A 23,043-nucleotide genomic window follows, 5' to 3' on the forward strand; every position below is an offset into this window, starting at 1 on the left:
GGTGTTTACTGGCTGGGAACGCTGCTCGGAGCTAATGGCCCGGTGATGTTTTGCAGTCAGTGCCAAAGTCCAAGGCCCTGCTCCCTTTTCTCGCCGGTGCACTTTGCCCCTTCGCGGCCCACAGGCAACGTTGATGTTAGATAAGCTGGTTCATGCTGAGGTGGACCCGCAACCATCAGACACGGGTCGCACGCTCCCGCGGCGCCTGCACCAGCTGTCAACCCCTCCTGCTCGGGGCTGCGCGTCCACGTCCCCTGCCCTCGTCCCGCTTGACTCCCCGGCGCTGACCTCTTCTCCTGTGCCCCATCTGAATTCACTCCCTGGTCATTAACCTGCACACAATGTGGTTTTCCACTATATCCCCTGAAAAAAAAAAAACACCAACCCAAACCTCTACACGTGAAGCACTCCAGTTCCTCTTGCCTTTGCTTTCCAAGGCTTTAAGGAGCCCGTCAGCAAATCAGTGCTGGAAGAAAAAGGATGCCATGCTTTTCTTCCCGTCCCTCATCCCTTTATGCTGCAGAACGGACTGGTAGAAGTCGTGTGTGCCTCTATGCACATGTTTTATATGGTCTTACAACAGGAACATATGGCTCGATTGCCTTGTTTCTAGATGAACAAAGAACCTTCAAGAAACAAGAGAAATTATACAAGGAAATCCAAATCTTTAAAGGACAGAAATGTTATATGTAAAAAAGAAAAGATCCCAAACCTAACTATACTGATCATTAAGGAGGTGGTATGCTAAAAGCTCGGCTGCACACCCACAAAGGAACACAGGGAGAGGACAGCAGGAGGTGGAACCCAAACAGCACCCTGCCGGGCTGCTCCCAGGCCCATCCCAGGAGCCATCAACCCACCAAAGACCCATCTTGAGGAGCAGAAGGGCACGATAATGGGTAGGAACTCAAATTAAGGACTCAGAGGAAGGGATACCTTGTCCAGGCCCTTCCCAGGGCTATCCCAAGGGACCCTCAGCCCCAGAGCACCTTTAGGATTGGGGAGGGGGAGGTCGCTGCAACCAGGGATGTGGGACAGATGGTGGGATGCAGGGGACAAGCACAGGACTTATTAGAAGATGTTTAAGGGAGGAACCAAAGGCAGGAAAGGGAGGGGTTTAGGTTATTTGTGGAGGAACGAGTGTGAGAAAACAGGGATACAGGAACAAAAAGGGCCGGTCGTGTGTAAATGGTTTGTGATGGTTTGTCTGTCCATGCCCTGCGCCTGATCAGCGCAGCCTGTCCTGTCTTCTCATTAAAATCCTTCCTCAGTTTGCCCTGGGCGAGGGACTCCCATTGCCACGTGTGTGTGGGGGTGTCTGGGTGCCAGCGGCCGGGCTGGGACTCAGGACACGGGGCAGCACTTGGTGCGTTTGAGTGGCAGCGAGGGTGCAGCCAGACCAGCCAGCCAGGGGGCGGGGGGGTCCCGGCAGCTGCCGAAGAGGCTGAGGGGCCTGGAGGTTCCTTTGGGGGTCCAGAGCACCGTGGGGGAGCTGGCTACTGGGGGACCAGGGGGACTGGAGAGGCTGGAATTGAGGGGCAGCTACTGGGCAGGCTGCCTGAGCTCAGCTGCTGGAGGGAGCCACGTTGTACATGTGTGTGTGTATATATATATAAAAAAATAAACACATATATATATATAAGTGCTCACTACTGCACCTCCATCCTGCTCAGCCAGAGGAGGGGGTGAGATGAGGCTGCTGGTGCTGTGTTCACGTGAGTGGGCTGCGTGACTGGCCGGGTTATCTGTGCGGCCATCCCTGTGTGTATATGTATATAGGTGGTGTATACGTGTGGGTGCCCACTGGGAACACCAGCTCAACCTGGCTACTGGTTGGGGCCGAGGACACAGAGCTGCAGCAGCCTCTCTGGGGCTGTCACATCGGGCACAATAAATTTTTCCCCAGCAGCAACCTGTTCTAATATCCAACTACTACAATTTGCAGTGAGGATCTGGCGGTATTTCCACTCCACAAAGCTGCGGTCCTGCCAAAAAGGAGACAAAAAGAAGAAAAACAAGATCTGGCATTCCTGCTGATGCAGAAATTATTTTCCGTGAGTTTACTCCTCATTAAACGAATGCTTCCGTGCCTCTGTATTCTCCCCCAAGCAGCAAGATCAATGCTCAGCTCCCATCTGTTTTTTTTTTTTTGTTTTGTTTTGTTTTGTTTTTCCTATGTAGGTCACTCTCCTGGGCTCTTGCCCAGCTCTGTGGACAGGGCTGGGCAGGAGCGGGACCCCACAGTGGCGTTGCAGCCCATGGCCGACCCCCGTGAGCACTCCTGCCTACCCACTCCCGCAGCCTTCAGCACAGGCTCGGTGTCCCCGACCGACCGAGTCACTGCTGCTCTGGCCACGCTGAACCCCGTGCCCTGAGGCACCAAAAACTCTGGCTGTGGAAACCACAGAGTTTTTAGGATTTTTTTTTTTTCCTTTGAAGCATCCTCCTCACCCGCATCATCCTTCTTTTCCTCCATCACCGGAGGCTCCCAGCAGCCGCTCTCCCACGCCTGGGGCCCACCACCCTCTGCTCCCTCACAGCCACTGCCCCATCGCCCACCCACGCCGGGCCACAGCGCCATTTTAATGCCGCCCGTCCGTCCCCCCCCCTCCTTCCCCCGGGGGAGGCTCTGGCGGCGGGAGGGTCCGCGGCCGCCCGGGGGCGCGCCAGCACCGCCCGCCGCACCGGCAGCTGCCCCGGTCCCGGCTGCTCCCGGACTTCCCTGCGCCCAGCCGGGAAGGAGATGCCCTGCTGATGGGCTGGGGGCTCTTCCCTCCCCGTCCCTCCCAGGTGGGAAGGAGAGCGCCGTCGGCAGAGCAGGAGGACCCGCAGCATTAGCGGGATTTTTCTCCTCCTGGGTCCCCCCACCTCCTGCCACCCACCCCTCAGGTGATGCTGGCAGGGCAAGTACCAGTGCAGGAACACACCACAACTGCAAAAGCTATGGACCAAAACCATGAACTGGGAGAGGATTTCCCAGCTGTGCATTAACAGACTGAGTCCCCCTTCCCGTATCTGCTCTATACCTGAGCACTGCCCAAAGGCTCCCAAGGACAGACTGACATCTAAACACGTCCCATCTAAACATGAGGATGGACTTCTCTACTTTGAGGGTGGCAGAGCACTGGAACAGGCTGTCCAGAGACATTGCGGAGTCTCCTTCTCTGGAGACATTCAAAACGCACCTGGACACCGTCCTGTGCGACCTGCTGTAGGTGACCCTGCTCTGGCAAGGGGGTTGGACTAGATATCTCCAGAGGGCCCTTCCAACCCTGACCATTCTGTGATTGCCTCACAGCTAAGCTCCTCCTTCTGAGCACTTCCTTTTTCATTACCCTTAGTACTATCTAAAAATTTCCTAGCTGGTGAAACAGCTGGGAAATAGGGAAGTAACATCTAGCCTTGCTTTCTCACCCATCAGCACACAGCTGAAAGCAGGCAGTGAGTACAGCCTCAGCACATGGCCTAAAAACCTTCCCTGCATAAAGAGGGAAGCTGCTCTGCTCTGCATTTAATGAACAGCAAAGTCAATTACCAGTCCTCACAAGCAAAAAGAGTAGGGATGAGTGCATTGCCGAGCCTGCCTGGAAAGCTAAGCTCACTAGTGGGACAGCCAGGTGCTCTAGCAGCTACTGGAATAGAGATGCACACAAACCACCGTGGGCTCAAAGAAGAGCTGTAACAGTAGAGAAGCAAGATGCCCAGGGCATGCTCCAAGCAAAACCTGACAGCAAGATGCAGGGTGGACCTGTGCAATGCCTACTTGGGCAATGGTGGGCCCTCAAAAAAAAAAAAAAAAAACCAACCAACAAACACAAACCTCCCACGCTACCCTCTCTGCGAGCAGCTACTTCCAGGAACAGTAGATTCTGTACACCACTTGTCCCCAGCTGCTTCTGAATAAGACCCAAGACACACCTTTGCTTTTTTATTTTTTTTCATTTATTGTTCAGTAACAGGACACAGGTGAGGTAAGACATCTCACAAGGGTCTAAGCTGACAGGGTCCTTGCTGATAGAGCCAAAGGATGCAAGAGAGTGTAGTTCCTTTTTCCTTCCCCCAGCACCAGCAGCCCCCTCTCCCTGCAGTGCTGCAGAGAAAGGGGGAGGCACTGGCCAGGTTGACTATGGGCTCTTACAGGTCAACAGGCAACCAAGGATTTCACCAATTCAGAGAGGAGGCTGTCAAGACTGTGCCGAGACAGGCTTCCACTAACAGGATTCCCAACATGGTGGTGGGGGTTAGCAGCACAGCTAGAACAATGACCGTGGAGGGGGAAAGCCTCAGAAGAGGCCTCTGTACGTGTGCAATGAAAGGTCCCTTCTTGCTTCCATTTCTCACTCTGAACCACAAGGGACTGCTCCTCACAGGCTGCTTCAGTGTTTGGCATTGATAATATCCACAAACTCTGGCTTGAGAGAAGCTCCACCAACAAGGAAGCCATCCACATCATGCTGAGAGGCCAGCTCCTTACAGTTGCTGCCAGTCACTGAACCTAAGGAGGGAACAGTATTTTAAGGTCAGATGTGGCCAGTTCTAGAAAATGGGGCCAGTGCACAAAGGTAAGACTAGCCACACCTTACTCTGCAGACAGTAAAACTGTCTCCCATTTACTGAAAAAAAGCTAGTAGGTGGTTCTTCATACTCTGACCACCTCAAGTTTCCTCATCAGCAGAGCATGTTGTACAGCTGCAGCAACAAGCAGAGAAACTAAGTGCTTCCTGCACGGGAAAGTGGCTTCGGATTAATTTACCTCCATAGATGATCCTAGTTGACTGAGCAACAGCATCAGACACGTGGCTTTTCAGCCACCCCCTCAGCTTCTCATGAACTTCCTGAGCCTGCAACAGAACGGAAGGAGTCCCAGTGAGGGCTGAGCAATACATACTCTGCATACAAATCTCTACGTCTTTAGAGACAATCTTCAAGAAGATCACTTGAGTGGGAAGAGTCAGTTGGTCGTTTAACCAGCCATCTTTCCCATGCTCGTACCTGTTGGGGAGTTGCAGTTTTACCAGTTCCGATAGCCCAAACCGGCTCATAGGCAAGAACCACTTTACTCCAGTCCTTCACGTTATCTGGGGAGGAGGGAGAAGGTACAAGTAAGCACAGTACCCCACGTTAGGAAGGGTAGAGGTGGAAAGCTTTCTGGAACATGGAGGCCTTTTATTAACATGATCATGTTAATATTGTGTGTGAACACTTGCAGCAACATATTTGCAAGCCTTCCAGGAAAGCCCAGATGGCCTTTATAGCCTTCCAGTTAAGCCCATTATGACCATTTCTTCCCAGATGTCCAAAGCAGAAAAAATTGCCTGTTTTCTTCCCTTACCAGCAATGGCCTTAGTCTGTTCAAAAACCACTTTCTCAGTTATGCCAGCTTCTCTCTCATCCAGCTTCTCTCCGATGCAGGCAATGACTCCAAGGCCCTCAGCTAGAGCATGAGCCACCTTCTGCCCAATTAACTGGGAATTGAAAAGAAATAAGGCAACCAATAGTCAGGCCTACTCCTGTAGTCATATTTTAACTTGCTCACCCCTCCACACTTTGCAAGCATATCTGAGCTCGACCATCTCTCCATCCCAAGGTCACTCACCTCATCGGACTCTCCAAAAACATGCCTTCGCTCAGAGTGGCCCAGGATCACCCACGCGGCTCCAATATCTTTGATCATTGCTGGGCTGGGGAGAAAGGAGATGACTCACTCCTCTGGAGGAAATTCGTGTCCCAGAGGCACCCTGGCTTTACTCTTCTCTGTGGGCTCACCTGATCTCTCCTGTGAAAGCACCCTTTGGTACCTTGTAACAGTTCTGTGCCGCAACTCCGATCTTTGCATCAAGCTTCTGACGGGCAAAGTCAAGGTAGATGGAAGGGGCTCCGCAAACCACCTCTGGAAGGCAGAAAAGGTGGTTACCCTTGAGACAGGCAAAGGGCAGAAACTGTATCCAGCCACCGACCCCAAATCCCAGTCCCAAGAGGTCATCACCCCCTCCCCCCAATCCTGGGAAGGCTCAGCCCTCCCTGGCTGACATTTGGGGGACCCTCTGCAGCAGGAACATCCCCGTTATCTGATTACTCGACAGCAGGGAGGAAGCCCTTTTTCCAGTGGGCTGAGAAGGAAATGCCAGGCAGGCGGCCAGGCCCCTCGGTGGGTTGACACGGGTCCCTTGGAAAGGGTCCAGCTGAGAAACCGGCCGAGAATCTCGCCCAGCTGCCGGGGCCTGGCTGCACCCGGGAGGGGGTGGGAGAAGACAGCATCGGGTTACGCCTCGGATGGTAACCGGGAACGGCGGCGAGGCGGGGGTACGCAGCCTGCCCCGGCAGGGTAGCTCGGCCGTAACACGGAGCTCCACACCTCCCCCCGCCCCCGTGCTGCCCAACGGGGAGCCGCGGGGGCCGGGGGAGACGGGCGGCAGGGGGAGGTCGGCAACGGGTGATACCGGGCGATCCGCTCGCAGCGGGCGGGGGCGGCCTCCTCCCGGGGCCCCGTCGCCGGGGGCGCAGCCGGAGACGACCCTGGGGATGGCCGCACGGGTCCGCCACCCCGGATCCGGTTTCGCGGGTATATTTAGCCCCATCACCGCCAGGTTATATTTAGGCCCCCGCCGCCCTCTGACATTTGCCGCTCCCCGGCTCGGGCCCGGGCCCCGGCCCCCGGCCCCGCCAGGCCGCCGCCGGGCCGCGAGGCGAGGCGCCGCGCGGGACGTGCACTACGTGCGGCCGCGCCCTCACCGGTGTCGGCGGAGAGCTTGGCGCCGTTGAGCGTGTGGATGAGCTCGCCCAGGCTCTTCTTGTCGCCGTTCATCTTCCAGTTGCCCCCCACGAAGAACTTCCTGGGCGCCATGACGGGAGCGGGCTGAGGCCGGTACCGGAGGAGAGACGCGAAGGTCAGCGGCGGCGCGCACGGACCCCGGCGCCCGTTTTTAACGCCCGGCAGCGGCCGGCGCCCCGCCCCCCTCGCGTAGCCCCGCCCCCACCCTAGCCCCGCCCCATCCGCTGGATCCGCCTCCCCCCCGGCACAGCTCCGCAGTCCCATTCGGCCTCCGCGCTCCCGGCCCGGCTTCGGCTCCCGCTCCCGGCGCCTCGGGGTGTGCGCGGCGAGACGGGCGGTCGGTGGGGAGCCCGGGTAGGAGATGGGGGTGACCTCTGCCGCAGCACCGGTGCTCGCACGCCACGACCCCGGCGGGCCCCGGCGACGCAGAGGGTGGGCAGAAACCAGGGGGGTATTTCAACTTTTTTATTTTTGTCCCTCGTGTATTTTGGCATGTAAAGGGCACACAAGGGGGGGGGGGGAAGGGGGGCGCTGCTCGTGGCCCACCTCGCTGCCCGCCCCGCTCCCAGGCAGGAGGAACACACCACCCCTCCCCCCCCCCCCCCCCAATACACAAGCCACACGTACACACAAGCCCCCTCCTCCCCTCCAGGACAGCAAAGGAGGTGGCATCATCCCACCAAGCAGCAAAGCACTAGGGCTGTGTGTCACACGGGGGTGGGGACAGTGAGGACATTTCCTACAGAAACAGATATTCCAACGCACCCCCCCCCTCCCACCCCCCATCCCCGCCCCCCTACACCTGGACCCCCTTCACTCATGTCCACGGGGGCTCCAGCCCCCAGTCTTTTAGTCAGGGAACTCTTTTGTCTCCACGTGTGTCTCCAGAGAGGCCACGAAGGGACGAGTGGGGAAAGAGGAGCAGGGGAGAGAAGGACCCTGCTCTCATCCTCACTGCCCCCACCCTTCCCCCCCCCCCCAACGCCTTCAGCCCACTCTCCCCCCACCACACACAGCAGGAGGATGTTCTAGCTGGGAATCCGCTGATAGAAGTAGATGTAGCCCAGATCCTTGGGGGGCTTCTCAGAAGCACAGACTTTCTGGTCATTGTAGATCACCCACCTGCAAGAGACACCACGCTGTGGCTAAGACACGGCTTGATTTCCCCTCGCCTGCTCTCACCCCAGACCCTGCCAAGCCCTCTGAAGAAACAGGAGGACAGTGATTTAAAGCTGTACCTCAGAGTCCCCTTATGCTGAGAAAACCCCTCTTACCTGCCATCTTTCTTGATGTGACAAACATAGTGTCCGCACATAGTTGAAGTGCCCATGTGGCTGATGAAGGCAAACAGCTGATATTCTTGAGGAGGAGGGAAGAGAGGAGCAGTCAGAGAAAGAAAAAGCATCTTACCCCAAAACACCCTGTTGCAAGGCCCTCTCTAGAAAAGGATTCCTGAAGGAACCTCTGATGGGTAATAATTTAGAAGTGGGTCTCTGCCAAGTGTGACTGTGAAGATGCACCTGGGGTGCATAAAGAAGAATGTGGCCAGCAGGTTGAGGAAGGTCATCCCCTCCCTCTGCTCTGCCCTGGTGAGGCCGCATCTGGAATACTGTGTCCAGTTCTGGGCTTCCCGGTTAAAGAAGGACGGAACTGCTAGACAGGGTTGAAGCAAAGGGCGACAAAGATGATTAGGGGACTGGAGCATCTTTCTTATGAGGAAAGGCTGAGGGACTTGGGTCTTTTTAGCCTAGAGAAAATACGACTGAGGGGGGATCTTATCAATACTTATAAATACTTAAAGGGAGGGTGCCAGGGGGATGGGACCAGTCAGTGGTGCCCAGTGATAGAACAAGAGGTAACGGGCACAAGCTTGAACATAGGAAGTTCCATCTTAACATGAGGAGGGACTTCTTTTCTTTGAGGGTGGCAGAGCACTGGAACAGGCTGCCCAGAGAGGTTGTGGAGTCTCCCACTCTGGAGACATTCAAAACCCGCCTGGGCGCCATCCTGTGCAACTTGCTGTAGGTGACCCTGCTCTGGCAGGGGGTTGGACTAGATGATCTCCAGAGGTCCCTTCCAACCCTGACCATTCTGTGATTTTGTGATTTGGTCTCAAGGCCAAACGTGCAGGGAAAAAAGAGATGATAACTGCCACTTAGCCTTCTCTCTTCCAATTGCTTATTTGGCCCATGGGTGCCGGGCGGGTAACGGCAGATATTCCCCCTCCCTATGGCACCTGGCAGCACAGCGCTGATTCTGCACAGGGAATGGAACCTGGTTTTTCAATGGAAGCCTGAAGAACAGAAAACCCTCCCGGCACAACTGGGAGAAAGAATGGCCCTTCCCCTCTTTCACTTGACGGCATTTCCTTTGCCTCTCTTACCAGGTTCCAGGTAAACCCCAGCCCAAAGGGTCTAGGCCCTTCATTGGCATCCCTCTCCTTTTCCTTCCTGCTTCCACTTCAACAAACAGACGAGCTCTGTGGCAGCTACTGCACAGATTAGGGAGGATGACACCATGTTGAGTTTGCATTCCCAAATCCACATTCCTACTGCTTGGAACTCACTTCCAGGCCCATCGCGCACTTTAGGACCCACAGGGACAGATTCAGAGATGGACTCTGCTGCTGAGCGTCCCTCTGAGATATCCATAGCAGCTTCTGCATCAAGGTCATCAATGTGACTAAAGATCCAATCCACAGCACGCTCCAGACTGTTGTTCTGGAAGGAAGAAGAGAAGACTGTGAACTTGGGAATGCCTGTTCTTGAGAATATCCTTTCACTCTGTTGTCACCCATGCCTCTCACCGTGGCTCTAAGCGCTTTCATAGCCTGGTCCCGGGAGAAGCCCATGGAGACAATGGTGGCCACACTGTCTTCTGAAGGAGGGTCTGGGCAGGCAATAGTTGACCCTGGTCCACTGGATCCAGGGAGAACTAACGGGTTAGCAAAGTCTGCAGCAGGAAACAGCACACAGCTCAGAGCAATTAGATCTCTCCAAAAGGAACACAGTCTGAGGTCCCAACTACTTCAGCTTTCCACTGCGGCAGTGGGACAAGAAGTACAACGGCCCAGATGCAATAAGCTTCACCATGGCCGTGTGGTCTCATACCTGGATCATCCATATGTGACATGACCCAGTTCATGGCAGCCTCAACCCCACTGTTCCCTGTGTAATACACGGCTTTGCGGCAGGCATCCATGGGAAAGCCCATCTCCACTAGCTGGATAATCACTGACTCATCCAACATGGGTGCTGCAGGAAGACAGAGATTAGAGCCACCCACTCCCACCCAGCCCTGCCTGCTCTGTTTTGTATAGTGTCACGCGGGCCCCCAAGCCACCATTTCCTGGCTTCGTTTCACACAAGTTGTGTCTCTGCTCTTCTCATCCTTTGCTACCTGTCTTCAGAAGTGCAGACTCACACACAGGCACTTCAGGGAACAAAAGGATTTAACTCCTCAACTCAGGAGCGCTGGCTCTTCCCTCGCCCCCAAACCCTACCTCCCACTGTGGTTTGTGAAAATAAAATACCTCTACTGGCTACATTTTGTGTAAGCCCCAGAACTGCCCCCTCTGAATGCACTAGACATGCCACCTCCCCATCTTCCACAGAACAAAAATCAACAAGCTCCCTTGCATAACACCCTTGCATAACAGGCGAGCAAGGGAGGGAGCCGGCGTTGGCTGACAGAGGGACAAGGAAAGTCTGAGCAGGTGGAAAACCACTAGCATGGGAGACAAGACAAGGAGAGCAAGGAAATGAGTCAGGCATCAGGAAGAGAGGAGGAGAATCACTAACATGTCGGAGAGGAGAAGTGAGGGGAGCAGAAGGAGTCGTCGTCCTCGTTGCCATAGAACCCCAGGCTACCTTTGGGCTCGTCTGGTGTCACCAGTGGGGGTGCGATGTCTGGCATTTCTTCTTCTCCATCTTGCAGCCCCGTCCCCTGCAGTGCAGAGATATCCAGCTCCTCTGGCATTTCAATGGAGACATCTGCAAGATACGGTCTTGCTCAGCCTCCCCAGAGGGGCAGAAACAAAGGACTTGGTTGGGAGATCTAGAAGGGTAAGTCCCCAGGGACGCAAAATGCTACAGTCTGCAGCTCTTTTTGGGGTAGTTACTTTCCTCTTTGCAGTAACGACCACAACGCCCATATATGACACCCAATACCTATATGCTCTGTACTTCTCATCCTTCTTACCAAGCTTTTTGGGCACCCAGTCCAGACCGAAAGTGAATTTCTTGATCTGGATCACCAGATAATCCGGGAAAGAGGCGAACCGCGTTGTTCTGAAAGAGACAAATAATACTTTTAAATACTTTGTCAGCAATGATTGAGAGCACCTAGTTGATTCAAGAAATCAGTGAGTACGGTGGAGGCATGTCCTAAGGGGGGATACCCATATCTGTGCAGCTCTCCTATGCTGAACTTAAAGCTCTTCAAACACAGAACCATTTCTAAAGCAGATGCTCTGACCAGATAAGATAGAATGCAGCATGTACAAAAACTTGGGTGATGAGGAAAAATAGTACATGTTCTCTACCTTCCAATCCTGCATTTTACAAGCCTCCTCAGATTTTAGTACTTAAGTAAAAGTCTAACCCTTAAGGAATGTAGAGGAAATAAAATCTTTTATTAGACCAACAGATACAGCTGCAGGAACTGACAAGCTTTCAAGCACAAGAGCACTCCTTTGGATACAAAGCAAAAGCATTGAATTTTGAGCTAACTGAATTTGATTGAACATTATTTAGTTAGACAATTTGAGAGAGAGGGTGTCTGGAATCTATGAAACAGAGGGGAATGTTTGTGAAAGGAGAAGCAGTAATAAGAAAGACAGATACTTATTATCAGGGGATAATTGTAACATGCCATAAAATTAATTGAAGTAACGGTATATATTCAATGCTAATTCTTAAAAAGTGTTTGAACACAACTCACTACTTAAAAGCAACACAAAATGTTACTTTTCAATGTGATTGTGTTACTGACTGTTTGTTTATAGTAGCTGTTGTTTAATAATAGAATATTTGCTAGAAACCCACTTCCAATTATTTGAGGACTAATCTTTCATTGCAGAAGAAGAGCCAGTAGTATCACAGCAGGAAGCTGCTTAAGTTTGTAATCTTCTCACTACACCTTTGCACTGTTGCATGTGCTGCTAGCAGTGAGACAAATCAAAGCCGTTTTTTAAACCTTGCTATTAGCATTTAAGTTAGCATTCTTTAAAATAACTCATGCATATGTTACACTCAGTGTTTTGTTCAAACTTTAATAGCTAAACATTTCCTGTAAAGAAATTTGAGAGACCAAGCCAGACCAGTGTTGCCATACTGTCAGTACTGATTTTAAAGGTAAATTTTGAATTTAGAATAAAAGCTGTTAGTTTTCTGGAATATCACTGTATTTTCATAGTCCCTCAGCAACCGAAATCTGATGGTAAGGATTTCACTAGCATTGCCGTCCTGCCCACTGTATCCCCTGGGGGCAAACCATTCCAGCACTGATGGACTGGTTCCCCCTCTGCTTCAATGTTCTCTGGGTCCAGGATGTAGAGGACTACAAAGCTTTGGTAATGCTTCTTCCCCAAGCAACTGGAAGAAGTCCCCAAAGATGCAGCTATTGCCAGTTTGTCATAGCCTAGCTGGTAACTCGCACACACTCACTTGAGAGCCACAGACTTGGCCTGCAAGGCTGTGCTCCAGAAATCATCCACCTGCTCTGGAGCTCCATAGGCCTCTAGGCAGGAGCTGAAAGGCACCTTGGCTCGCACCAGCTCAGGCAGTGGCTGCTTCTCCTCCTCTGCTTGCCGCTTCTTCTCCTCATATTCCAGTAGTTCATCTACAGAATAAGGCAGAGGAGTCAAGGACCACCCCTAGGTACCTACAAAGCAACTGGTATAAGCTACACCCAGAGGCAGAACAGGCCTATAGATACACGCCATCAAGAACGGAGGACAAAGCAGACGACGTCTTCCAGAGCACTGTTCTGCTACTGCAGTCCTATTTTGCTGTTGAATCACAGCCCAGATTGTGGTGTCGGAGGGAAAGGTGCTAGAGGGACATCATCGTGTCACGCCACCTCTGAAGAAATCAGCCCAATCCCACAAAAGCAAGTGAAGGATCGATATGGCTCCTTGGCACGTTACTGACCTTTGTTCAGTGCAGCATCCATGGGCACGGGCAGCTGCATGATATAGTCCACACGCTGGGTATATTTCACCTTTTCTGTGGCCAGGCACTTCAGCTTCTCCTCCACCAGAAAACGGAAGACCTCATTAGGGTTCTCCGAACTGCGGCAGTTCCTCTGAAGAAGGATAGATTAGAAGGAGAGACGTAACATCAGAATGGCAAAAATAAATATCTGCAATAGCAGCGGTTCCACACAGGACATGGCTAAACAGTATTCACCTCTGTACCCAGTACACTGGAGAAGAGAGCAAAGAGTAAACTAGAGCCAACTTCTGTACCCCAGGAACCCATGCCATTCCTGCTCCTAAAGAAGGCAATTTACATCTCCAGCTGTGCATTCCCAAAAGACCTTCCTCCAAGGAGTCAGCCCTAAAAACATGGCCAAGCATCTCTCCTTCTCTGCTCCCGCAGGTGCTAGCTGGCCCATTTCCCTGTGTTCTCTCCCTCTCTCTGCTCCGATTGCCAGTTTCTCACCTCCACTCCTCACTCCCTGCTGTGGGGGGAAAATAAAGCTGGGCTTTTCCATGATTTGACATATAGACCCAATCATTACCTCCACCATGTTGATGAAGTGCAGAAAGAATTCCTGTGCGTCCTGCTGTCGGTTGGTGGAAAACTCTGGGTGCCCCTTTCCAATGAGGGACTTAAACATGCGTGGAGCTATGCCATTTTGCATGCCCTGCAAATAACAAGGTGGAGGATGAAGGTGGTTATAATTTGCTAACCATGTGTCTTGGCATGCAGTACTCTACTCTTAGGCATGCTTTTCTTCAGGTGACAGTGCCTTGGAATGTTCCCCAGGACATGTCTTCAGAAACGCTTCTCTCTTCATCCCCATATAACACACACAATACCTCATGCAACACACACATCATGAGGATGCTGTATCCAAGTCTCACCTTCTGGTCAGGCTGCTGTTCCCCATCTGCAGAAGCTGGCTTTGAATACTCCCCAGAAAGCAGTCCATGGCCCAGTTTGGCTCTGGAATGATGAAGTCACTGTTAGTATCAAAAAGGTTAGCATCACATGCTCCAGGAACCACATCAACCCATCCAGCTTTAACACTGCCATGGACTGTAAACCTCACAGAAATCAGCTGTCTCTGCTGCACCAGCCAAGATCACTTTATGTTGCTTTGCTCTCTGGTCCTATGAGACATCATTGACTCGAAAGTTACTAGGACTTCTGAGCACCAATCCCAACCATTGCTTGCATGGTGCAGAAAACATAAAGGAGCAGCTTCCTTTGCCCCACAGAAGAGCAGCTGGTGCTGAGCCACACAGCAGCTGCATAACAGCCAAACTAAGCTGCAGCCTGACACGGGTACAGCAGCAGTGTATCTGCTGCACTGACTGTGCAGGAGACAACAGGGCAGAGTGAAATTGTCTGAGCTAGAAATAGCATTGCTGTGAGCAGACAAATCACATTTTCCCAGGGGAAAGATCAAGAATGAGTGCATGAGGCACTTAATGGATAACAGTAACATTCAGCGATTTCTTCCTATGTTCAGACCCTCCCTACTATTCCACTTCACTCCAGTCCCTCCCCATCACTGTTGCCATTTGTCTGGAACCAAACCCTACCCTTTGCCCAGGCAAAAGTCTTTCTGGCTGTCTCAGCTTAATCCCCTCCTCAGTGAACACCTCACCCCAGGCTGTCCAAATTTAGAATCCTCCCTTACAGCTGAACTCCCTTCCACAAATGCCACCTTCCATTCCTACACCCGAAACCTCCATATAATGCTTTGCTGTTTTAGAGCAGATGTAGCACAGAATTCATGTATTTAAAATGCAACACCCTCCCAAATCTTGTGTTCCTTCTTCTGTATGTTCTCCTGCTATTGCTTACACAATGCCTCTCGCAGGAAGCCTCTTTAAGTATATACAAATTATCCACTGAGAATAACATTGCCTAAATCTATGTATTTCTTTGCTCTTAGCCATCTCCGTTGCAGACAGCAAGCACCTTTTTGCTGTTACGCAGATAAAATATGCCTACCAGAAATCCCCCCGTGGTAACAGATGGTACTGCGTTCCTCACATAATACGTTTAAGAGCCTTTCATGAACACTGAGGTGCATTCTGTCCTCCCCACCTAGGGCATTCAGCTGAACTTTCTTGGCTTAGATCCTTATTGATCACTGAGGATCAGTGTCTCTGGTGATGGACACAGAAACAGAGGGGTGAGGCTTGAGGGAGAAACCTGCAGCAAAGCACTCTGTAGCAGTGCAGAGGGGACGCACCCAGGCAGCCTCAGCCTTCCTTCTCTCACCAAAACTCTACGTACACTTGCGTGCTGAAGTCCTGTGTGGGGTCCGAAGGTGCACTTTGGAATATCTTCTCCAGCTTGTCCACATACCTGCAAAGCAAATTGGAACAATCTAATGGACATATGGGTTCATCTAGTAAACACAGTTCTGAGCCTGATTACTGTAACAGAAGCTCCCAGCTGCAGGAGACCTTTGTACCAATCCTAGGTTAATGGAAAGGAGTGATTAAACCCACTTACTTTCTCTGGAAGTCTGGGATACTGAACAGCACCTGCATCACAGAATTGAGGTAGCAACTGTTGCCCAGATTACGGATACCAGTGTACCCAGGCCCATAGAGGGGCTTGAGCTGCACGCCAGACTCCTGGATGAGCTCCCACTCCCCAATGCGCTGGTTCATGTCTATTTCCAGTTCTGTCATTGTCTTGTCTGTCTGTGGAGAGAAAGAACAGGAAAAACCCTCAAAGAAGACTCAAGGGAACATGAGAGGTGTAAAAAGCGCAACGCTGTAGAGAAACATCATCAAATCCATTCTGTTTTATTAAATCAGAAGAGGAGGAAGATACAAGAATTGTTTTCAAATATCTGAATGCCTGGGACAGAAAGAGGAATGATAATAGAAATGGGAGAAATCTGAACCATCCCCTGTAAAGGGGCAAGGAAATCACACACTAACACTGAATCCAGGGAACAAAGCTCAGCATCTGGGAACCTCCCTGCCCTCAGTACTGACACAGAACCCCAAGGAAATAAACCCGAGGAACAGGAAAGAAAGGCAAAAAAGGCAATGAAAGAAAAGAAGCAGACAAGACAACTCTGCTTGACTGAAAACAGGGGTTCTTGACCGGGAATGGTTCTGCATAGCCACAGAACACTGGGATCCAGCTAAGACATATCAGAGTTGCTTCCTTCTCCCTCTGGACCTATGAAGGACCACCACTTTCCCCCTCACCTTCTGCATCTTGAGCATGTCAATCCCAAAGTGAGCAAGGTGTTCTGCCAGGTTGGGATCCAACACCATGTCATCCTCGTCATAGGAGTAGACATCTATGCAGGAACACAGAGGAAAAGGAGAGACTTATAATGGCGTGTGATCTAACATTCTCTGATGGATGAAGAGAACAGAGTGCTCAGAACTGGGAATTTTGACAAACTGAGTAGTTAGGGTTCCTCTCCTTTCTCAGGAGAGTAGCACGACAGACAGAATATTGAGGTTCCTCCAAAACATGTGACAAGACAAACAACTTTGTCATTGATCAAAGTACAGAGGTACATGTAGGTCTGGAGTGAGGAAAGTGGGTTACTGTGCCATATATTCTCTACTCAGGTTTTGCACACAGAATTCTTTGATAAACACCCCACCACAGAAAATAAGATGGCAACCTGGATAACTATTCTAAACGCCTCCAAATTACAAGGAAGGGGAGGAGGAAGGCAAGGTTTTATCAGCTGATTCTTTGCCTGCCCCAAGAAGTAGGCCTGAGTGGGAAAGTTCATGACAGGATGACACTGAACGTTTTAGGTCATAAGATGGGCAACACCAGCCTACTTCTTGGAAATCCTCCCTGACTTTCCTTGTCAGAGACTACAGTCAGCCTGATTGGTGTCTGCAGTCTACAACCCTCATAGGACCCCCCTTCTCACCAGCCCCATCAGGAGTAATGGTTCCCAGTTTCACAGCCAGTGGGTAGCCAGTTTCCCGATAATGCTCAACCGCATGATTGTTGCCACCACTGCCATCAAAATAGCGCCGACCACAGAGGATAGCTCCATCGGTCATGTTCAGCCACAGGTTCTCCCTCATGTCACACTTGCTGCACTTCCAGCCACTATTGACAAGGAACAGAGAAAAAAGAGATTAGGGTGAAAACCTTTGGGTTCTGCCTCCCAAGCCCTCTCCGTTACTACCCACTGATGATAGTATAAGAAATCTCATTTCTCTTTCACTTCAGAACACTGAGCATCCTGAAATACCTTACTTTGCCATTTTCTCTGAACTTACTATGACAAGGCACATTCAGAGACTCACAAAAGAAGTCTCTGCTGCTGCTGCACTCCAGGACAGGAGAAGAAGGTGATGGGGGTGGATCTAGGTTACAGAGCGATACAGCTAGTTTCAGCATTGTGCTCACCATGGTGGGATGCGGACATCATTCTGAAGTTGGTGCAGGGAAAAAGCATGTTTGGAAACACGTCGAACCTCTCCATCCCAAGCCTGCACCTCCTGCTTCCGTGACGCTGAATCTGCTGTCAGGATGGCCTCGACCGCACTGGCAATCTGGAATTAAGACAGCAGGCAAAAAAAAATGAAGGGCAGAAGGAAAGAAGCTTCCAGTGCCACAACACTCCACGTTCAGGCTCAGATCGGCAAGTCAGTTGTGCTAGGGCAGCATTCAGGAGCCTCACTCACAAGCCAGGACTCCGTAATATAAAGCATTGTATAAGTGCAGAACAATCCTGCTTACTGCAAGCTGAGACTTCACAGCAGCTCTGCAGGATCCCTTTTACAGGACAGCAGTTCCTTCTCTGCAATGGTGCATTTCCTCCCTACCAACAGAAAACACAGCTCTTCAGGCAAACATACCCTGTCTCTGACCATGTCTGGTAGTCCCTCCAGCCCATCACGAGGAATATCCAAATGCTCTGGGAAAATTACTATTTTTACATCTTCATCATATTCAAACTTTTCCTCTGTGATGTCAAATCCGCCTTCTACACCTACAGGAAGAAAAAACATTATGGTAACAGGTAAAACCAAATAGCTTGCAAAGCTTCTTTGCCCATAGCTTACATGAAACAAGGCACCATGACTAAGGCAAAGCTCTAGATCAATGATCCACAATCTTTCTTCCATTTCTGGATCCCAAAGTTTTTGCTGCTAGTGTGGACTTCACAGAAGCAAATACAAGCCTAGTGACAATAGGTCTGCTTTTCCCAGCTCTTTTTACAGATGCTTAGAAGGAATCTCCAGACCCTGACTACAACCAGAAAAAAGACCTGCTTTAGAGAGACATTGGCCAGAACAGAGCCATGATAAAGCACTGTTGTTCATCCTTCACAGTACATCCAAGATGATGAATGGAGATGTGCATGAAGAGATCATATTCTAGTCCTGTGCAAAGGTCTAGTCTATTAGCATCTTTAAGAAGCCTGGCTCTGCTTCTTGCCTCTTCCAGGAAGGACAGTTCAGGGTCCTGAACTTAAGCAAGGAGAACCAGGAGCTTCTCTGAAGCCAGAAAATCCAGAATTACAGAAAAAGTCTTAGGAAAGGTATAGTGCTAGTAGTTTCTCTGTCCACCTAGCCACGCTTTCCAGAGATTGCAACAGAAATGGGAGTTCCCTACCTAACAGGTTATTTGCCAGTTGTCAAGAGTCATGATGGATGCTCACCAAAAACATCTGCAGCGGAGCAAACAGTTTCTGATTTATGTAGGTACTCAGGAAAAAAAACTTGGCCTTTCCTGTTCTCCAAGCATTCACACCTTACATCCCAGAAGGAAACAGGCAGAAGACACGTTGGTTACTAGCAGCTTTAACTCCCTATGGGGGGTTTTAACTGAATTTCCTTTATTTCTTTAAAAATGGCATGCTGTGACTGCAATAGATCTCTGAAGATCTGTGGCTGCAACAGATGGGAATACGAGAAGGGAATACGAGTTTTTGCTGTTTAATGCCTACACCTCAAGAATCCTGTGTGCAACATGGTTGTGATAACCATTACTACATTTAGTTAAAACGTTGACAAAAATACCCAGTTCCCACAATACCTCCTGCAACTCTCCCCTCAAATACATACGTATTTTAGACTATGCACAAACTGCCATGTATGAATGCAGACACTGAAGGCCTGAGTGATTTAAGAAATACCTGAAAACAGTCACCAGCATCATGCAACAACATACCCAGATAATCCTCTTCTGTGCCTCTTCAGCACATCCCAGAGAGATCTCCTGTCATCACTTCATAGAGTAAAGCAATACACAATCCCTCAGGGGTTTTACACAGGGTATTACACAATTTCTGAACTCTAAACAAACTAAAACAAACTGCTGAAGTTCCCTAGGGTGGTTATATGAAACTGCTGAAGCTCCAGATGAGGAAGAGGGTCTTCAGCCACAGTGCCTCCTAGCCCTTTTCCCCCCATATACAGCCAACAGCTTGCCACAAAGGTACACTGCCTCCCTCTCGGTAGTTGCATCCAAACACCACAAATTCCAAAAGTCGTCCAACCAACACGTGGGCATGGGAAGCAAGCACTACAGACTTTTTTCCCATGGAGTGGGAAGCTGCGGCACAGAGAGATCAAGGGCTACAATTTTCAGCCAATGACATTTTGCTCCTACATCTTTCTAGCACTTTTAAAAATCTCTCATGTCAGGATTAGCTAAACCAACACAGTTTAGGTAAAAGAGAGGAAAAAAAATATCCCTCCTAGATTTAAGATCACTGCCTCAATCACAGGGCTAATAGTGTCTTTCATTCTCGCCTGCTCCATTCGCACCACCAAGCTGTTATCACAGGCTGATCCAGGGACAACACTTGTCTCAAGACCTTCACAGAACTGAGGACGCAGAAATAACTCTATTGCAAATTGGGACTCATCTCTCCAAAAGCAGCAAAATCATATACATAAAAGCACTGGCTATCTGAAGTAATGTAGATTCTAGTCTCAATTTTGCTAGAAGAGACCTTTGGGACTTCATTCACCTCACCATAAAAACAGGGAGCAGCTGAAAGTTTTAATGTTGGTGTTTGCACTGTGGCAGCAGTGGAGTCACCAGATGTCTGCTACACAATGGCACAGCCAGGGAAAAAGTGAGCAAGAAGCAAGACGTGTATGGTCCAGGTTCTGGATTTCCCTCTAGCGGTCAGCTCCCAACAAGCCAAGAACTTGTTACCACTAAAAAATGTTCCAATCCTCTGCTTTACAGATCTCTGTAGTAGTTCAGAAATTACTAGTTGAGACTGCTCCAAACAAGCAGCATGTTCATTGATTTCCATGACAGCCTTTGCAGTCAGTGCAAGAGAGTAACGGAATACCAGCCCTGTTCTTTGGTTTTCATATTTTAATGTTCACATATATTTCCTCCAGTATCAGCCTTGTATTTCAAAGAACTATCAAGCCCAAAATGTTAACACAGTATTTACTGGTAATTTCTTCCCCATCTATGCAAATAAAATTAGTTCAATATCTGAGCAGTTTAAAGAATAATTTTTCTATCAGAAACTTCAAATTTACTTTTCTCAGACTTACACATTTTCTCAAACTTATTCCAGCCCCACGCATTCATATTAAGCAACAGCCCCACACTGGTTATACCTCCACCAAGCTGAGTTAGGCATAGAGAGTTAAGAGAGGATGCAAAACATTTATCTACAGAAAACATGATGCAACTTTGAACACAGCACAAAACTACCACCTCAACAACTGTTTTGCAGAAACTGCCCACCTAAAACACACTAGAAAACATGAAGTTTGAATTCGGTCCAGGATACTAACTTCAACTAGCCTAGAAGAGGAAACGCAAAAATGACATGCCATGAAGCCAAAGGCAGCTCCAAAGGACTGGTCCAAAACAATGAGGATGATATCATACACAAGTGCTTTCTTACCAATAGCCAAGCGAGTTGGTTTCTTCCTTGGGGGGTCCCCAGCACTGGTGTTGGTGTCTTCTTCCTTCTATATCAGAGAAAAAATAGGGAAATAGAGTTAGGGGGGCAGGCAAACTGCGGAAAGCCTTAAGGATTGAAATTAAGTTACTCTGAAAACAGAAAGAAGCAGAAATAGCACGGGCAACCCATACAACAATACAGCATAAGCAGAGCTGAAGAACTGGTGCACCTCAATTCACTAATAAAAACATCAGTTATATCTGAGGAAAGAAAACGCCATATCTGATTGAATACAGAGACATATCGAAGCTCTCAATTTCAGAAGTTTGACTGTACGTGTTTTTATTTTTTACCGGTTTACGTGTTCTTTTGAGGTGCAGGTAGACCCGCTGGCCTGTTTTCTGATAGTGCTTTTCGACATATTGCTTCCCAAAGCCCAGGAACGTGTTCATGCAGATATACAAGCCACCATCTGACTCCTGGAAGGAAGGAGAGACAAAAACTGAAGGGAGACGGTAAAGAATGTCATTCCAACTGCTACGACAGTCACAGACCTACCCCTAGGAAGACTACTCATTATTCATTAAATTATGGCTACAGCTCATTCCTACATACCGGCACACATAGCTAGTCTGAAGTAAGATGGCAAACCCCAGCCTGGCTGTCCCAGAAGAACAGGTACTCCTGTCAGGTTGACATATTTGAAAACCTATTTGCCTGTTCATTTATGGCAGGATGCTACTGAATCAGGAAAGCCTAAGCAAGATTCCTCAGAAACTTATCTCACAAAAGGTCCCTAGCACGCACAGTTCACACGTTCAGAATGTGGTACAATCACTACCAAAAAAACTGTGCCACCCTGTCTGAAAGCATAACTCCCAGTGCCATAGGGAACTCTGCCAAACTACAGTGCGAGGAAGGTTAACAGACCACTGTTTGCTTTTGCTGCTACGTTGAAAAGCTTGTGAGTAGCTCTGAAAGAGACACAGAACGAGCCCTCCTCATCCCACAAGCAGCTAGAAAATGCCATGCTCATTCAGCAGGGATACTCTTTAAATAGAAGAGGCAAGGGACGCAAATGCAGAAGTTGGAAAAGAGGGAAACCAGTGAGAAGCTCTCAGCCTGCTTCCCAACATCAACCAACTGGGCCAGAATCAGTACGGAGAGCACATGGACAGGCATCACCGTGGGGCTCAGGCAGGGAAAGAGGGCCGGGCTGCCGTCTGCTGCTTCCTCGAAGGACGCATATCTTCCAGCCTCAGCCCATTTCTTCTGGTGGGCCGGGGCACAGCCCGGATGGGCGCCTGCGGAGGAGGCCAAGGGGGGCACCTCACCCTCCCGTCCCCTGGGCCTCCCCAGGTCCGCCTAGGCCAGGCGGGGGTAGGAAGGGAGGAGCAGGGATGCCGGCGGGGTGGAGACGGCTGGAGAAGGGACCACTGCCATCTTAATGACACAGCACCGACTCGCCCCCCGCCTGCCGAGCCACGCCACGCGGTGAGGCCGGAGGGGGAGCTCAGACCCGGGCAGGGCGGGACCCCCGGACCGCCCCACGCCGCCAAGGGCCGGGCCCGGGGAGCGCCCCGGATCTCTGCCGGACTACAAGTCCCGGCAAGCCCCCGCAGCTAAGGGGGATGTCGCAGGGGGGGACCCGCTTTCCAGGGGCGCGGGGCCGGGCCGGGCCGGCGCCGAACGGGACGAGCGACCAGTCCACGCCCGCTCCGGCCTCAGAACTACAGCCCCCAGAGCTCCGCGGCAGGGAGGGGCGCGGCGCGGGGCACGCCGGGCGCTGTAGTCCCCGAGGGCCCCGCGCTCCGCCCGGCCGCGGGCAGCCCCAGCCGCCGGGGAACCACAAGTCCCATGGCGCCTCGCGCGGGCAGCACCCCGGCGGGCGGGTGGGCTGGGAGCGGGCCGGAGCGAGGGGAGGGGCGGCCCGGCCAGGCGGGCGGGCCGGCCGCGGGGCGCGCTTACCGGCGTGTCAAAGGAAAAGGCGCACTCGTCCTTGTGGACCCGGTCGCCGGCCTTGGGCACCCGGATGGACGGCAACACCGAGAGCAGCGCCTCGCTCAGCTCCGCCATGACAGCGGCTCACTGCAGCACCGCCCACAGCCCCACCCTAACCAATCAGAGCCCAGCGTGGTCAGGCGGGCTCTGGCCAATCCCGAGCCGCACGGGCTCGCCGGCAGCGAGGCTGAGGGCCG

General features: G+C 51.0%; 2 protein-coding genes across 4 annotated transcripts; both read right to left on the reverse strand.

Annotated features, from left to right (window-relative positions):
* Nucleotides 1-3,919: 3,919 nt before the first annotated feature.
* TPI1 (triosephosphate isomerase 1) lies at nucleotides 3,920-6,925 on the reverse strand. Its single transcript, XM_082497351.1, has 7 exons — nucleotides 6,733-6,925; nucleotides 5,767-5,890; nucleotides 5,597-5,681; nucleotides 5,333-5,465; nucleotides 4,993-5,078; nucleotides 4,754-4,841; nucleotides 3,920-4,495 (listed from the first exon to the last, which is right to left on the reverse strand). Exons 1-7 carry the CDS (start codon nucleotides 6,842-6,844, stop codon nucleotides 4,377-4,379), a joined length of 747 nt encoding a protein of 248 aa, XP_082353477.1. The 5' UTR covers nucleotides 6,845-6,925; the 3' UTR covers nucleotides 3,920-4,376.
* A 661-nt stretch (nucleotides 6,926-7,586) lies between these two features.
* USP5 (ubiquitin specific peptidase 5) lies at nucleotides 7,587-22,952 on the reverse strand. 3 transcript variants are annotated; one of them, XM_082491715.1, is made up of 20 exons: nucleotides 22,814-22,952; nucleotides 21,199-21,324; nucleotides 20,846-20,912; nucleotides 17,817-17,950; nucleotides 17,365-17,510; nucleotides 16,877-17,061; nucleotides 16,185-16,279; nucleotides 15,472-15,665; nucleotides 15,250-15,321; nucleotides 13,863-13,944; nucleotides 13,517-13,642; nucleotides 12,925-13,078; nucleotides 12,439-12,613; nucleotides 10,973-11,061; nucleotides 10,642-10,764; nucleotides 9,883-10,026; nucleotides 9,579-9,724; nucleotides 9,339-9,492; nucleotides 8,047-8,131; nucleotides 7,587-7,894 (listed from the first exon to the last, which is right to left on the reverse strand). In XM_082491715.1, exons 1-20 carry the CDS (start codon nucleotides 22,919-22,921, stop codon nucleotides 7,801-7,803), a joined length of 2,499 nt encoding a protein of 832 aa, XP_082347841.1. In that variant the 5' UTR covers nucleotides 22,922-22,952; the 3' UTR covers nucleotides 7,587-7,800. The 3 variants fall into 3 exon arrangements, with proteins under 3 accessions (XP_082347841.1, XP_082347842.1, XP_082347840.1); XM_082491716.1 differs by having other exon boundaries at nucleotides 9,883-9,939; nucleotides 10,573-10,764; XM_082491714.1 differs by having other exon boundaries at nucleotides 10,573-10,764.
* Nucleotides 22,953-23,043: the final 91 nt, after the last annotated feature.

This window comes from Vanellus vanellus (genome assembly GCF_965231255.1).
Source record: "Vanellus vanellus genome assembly, chromosome: 1".
Lineage (NCBI taxonomy): Eukaryota > Metazoa > Chordata > Aves > Charadriiformes > Charadriidae > Vanellus > Vanellus vanellus.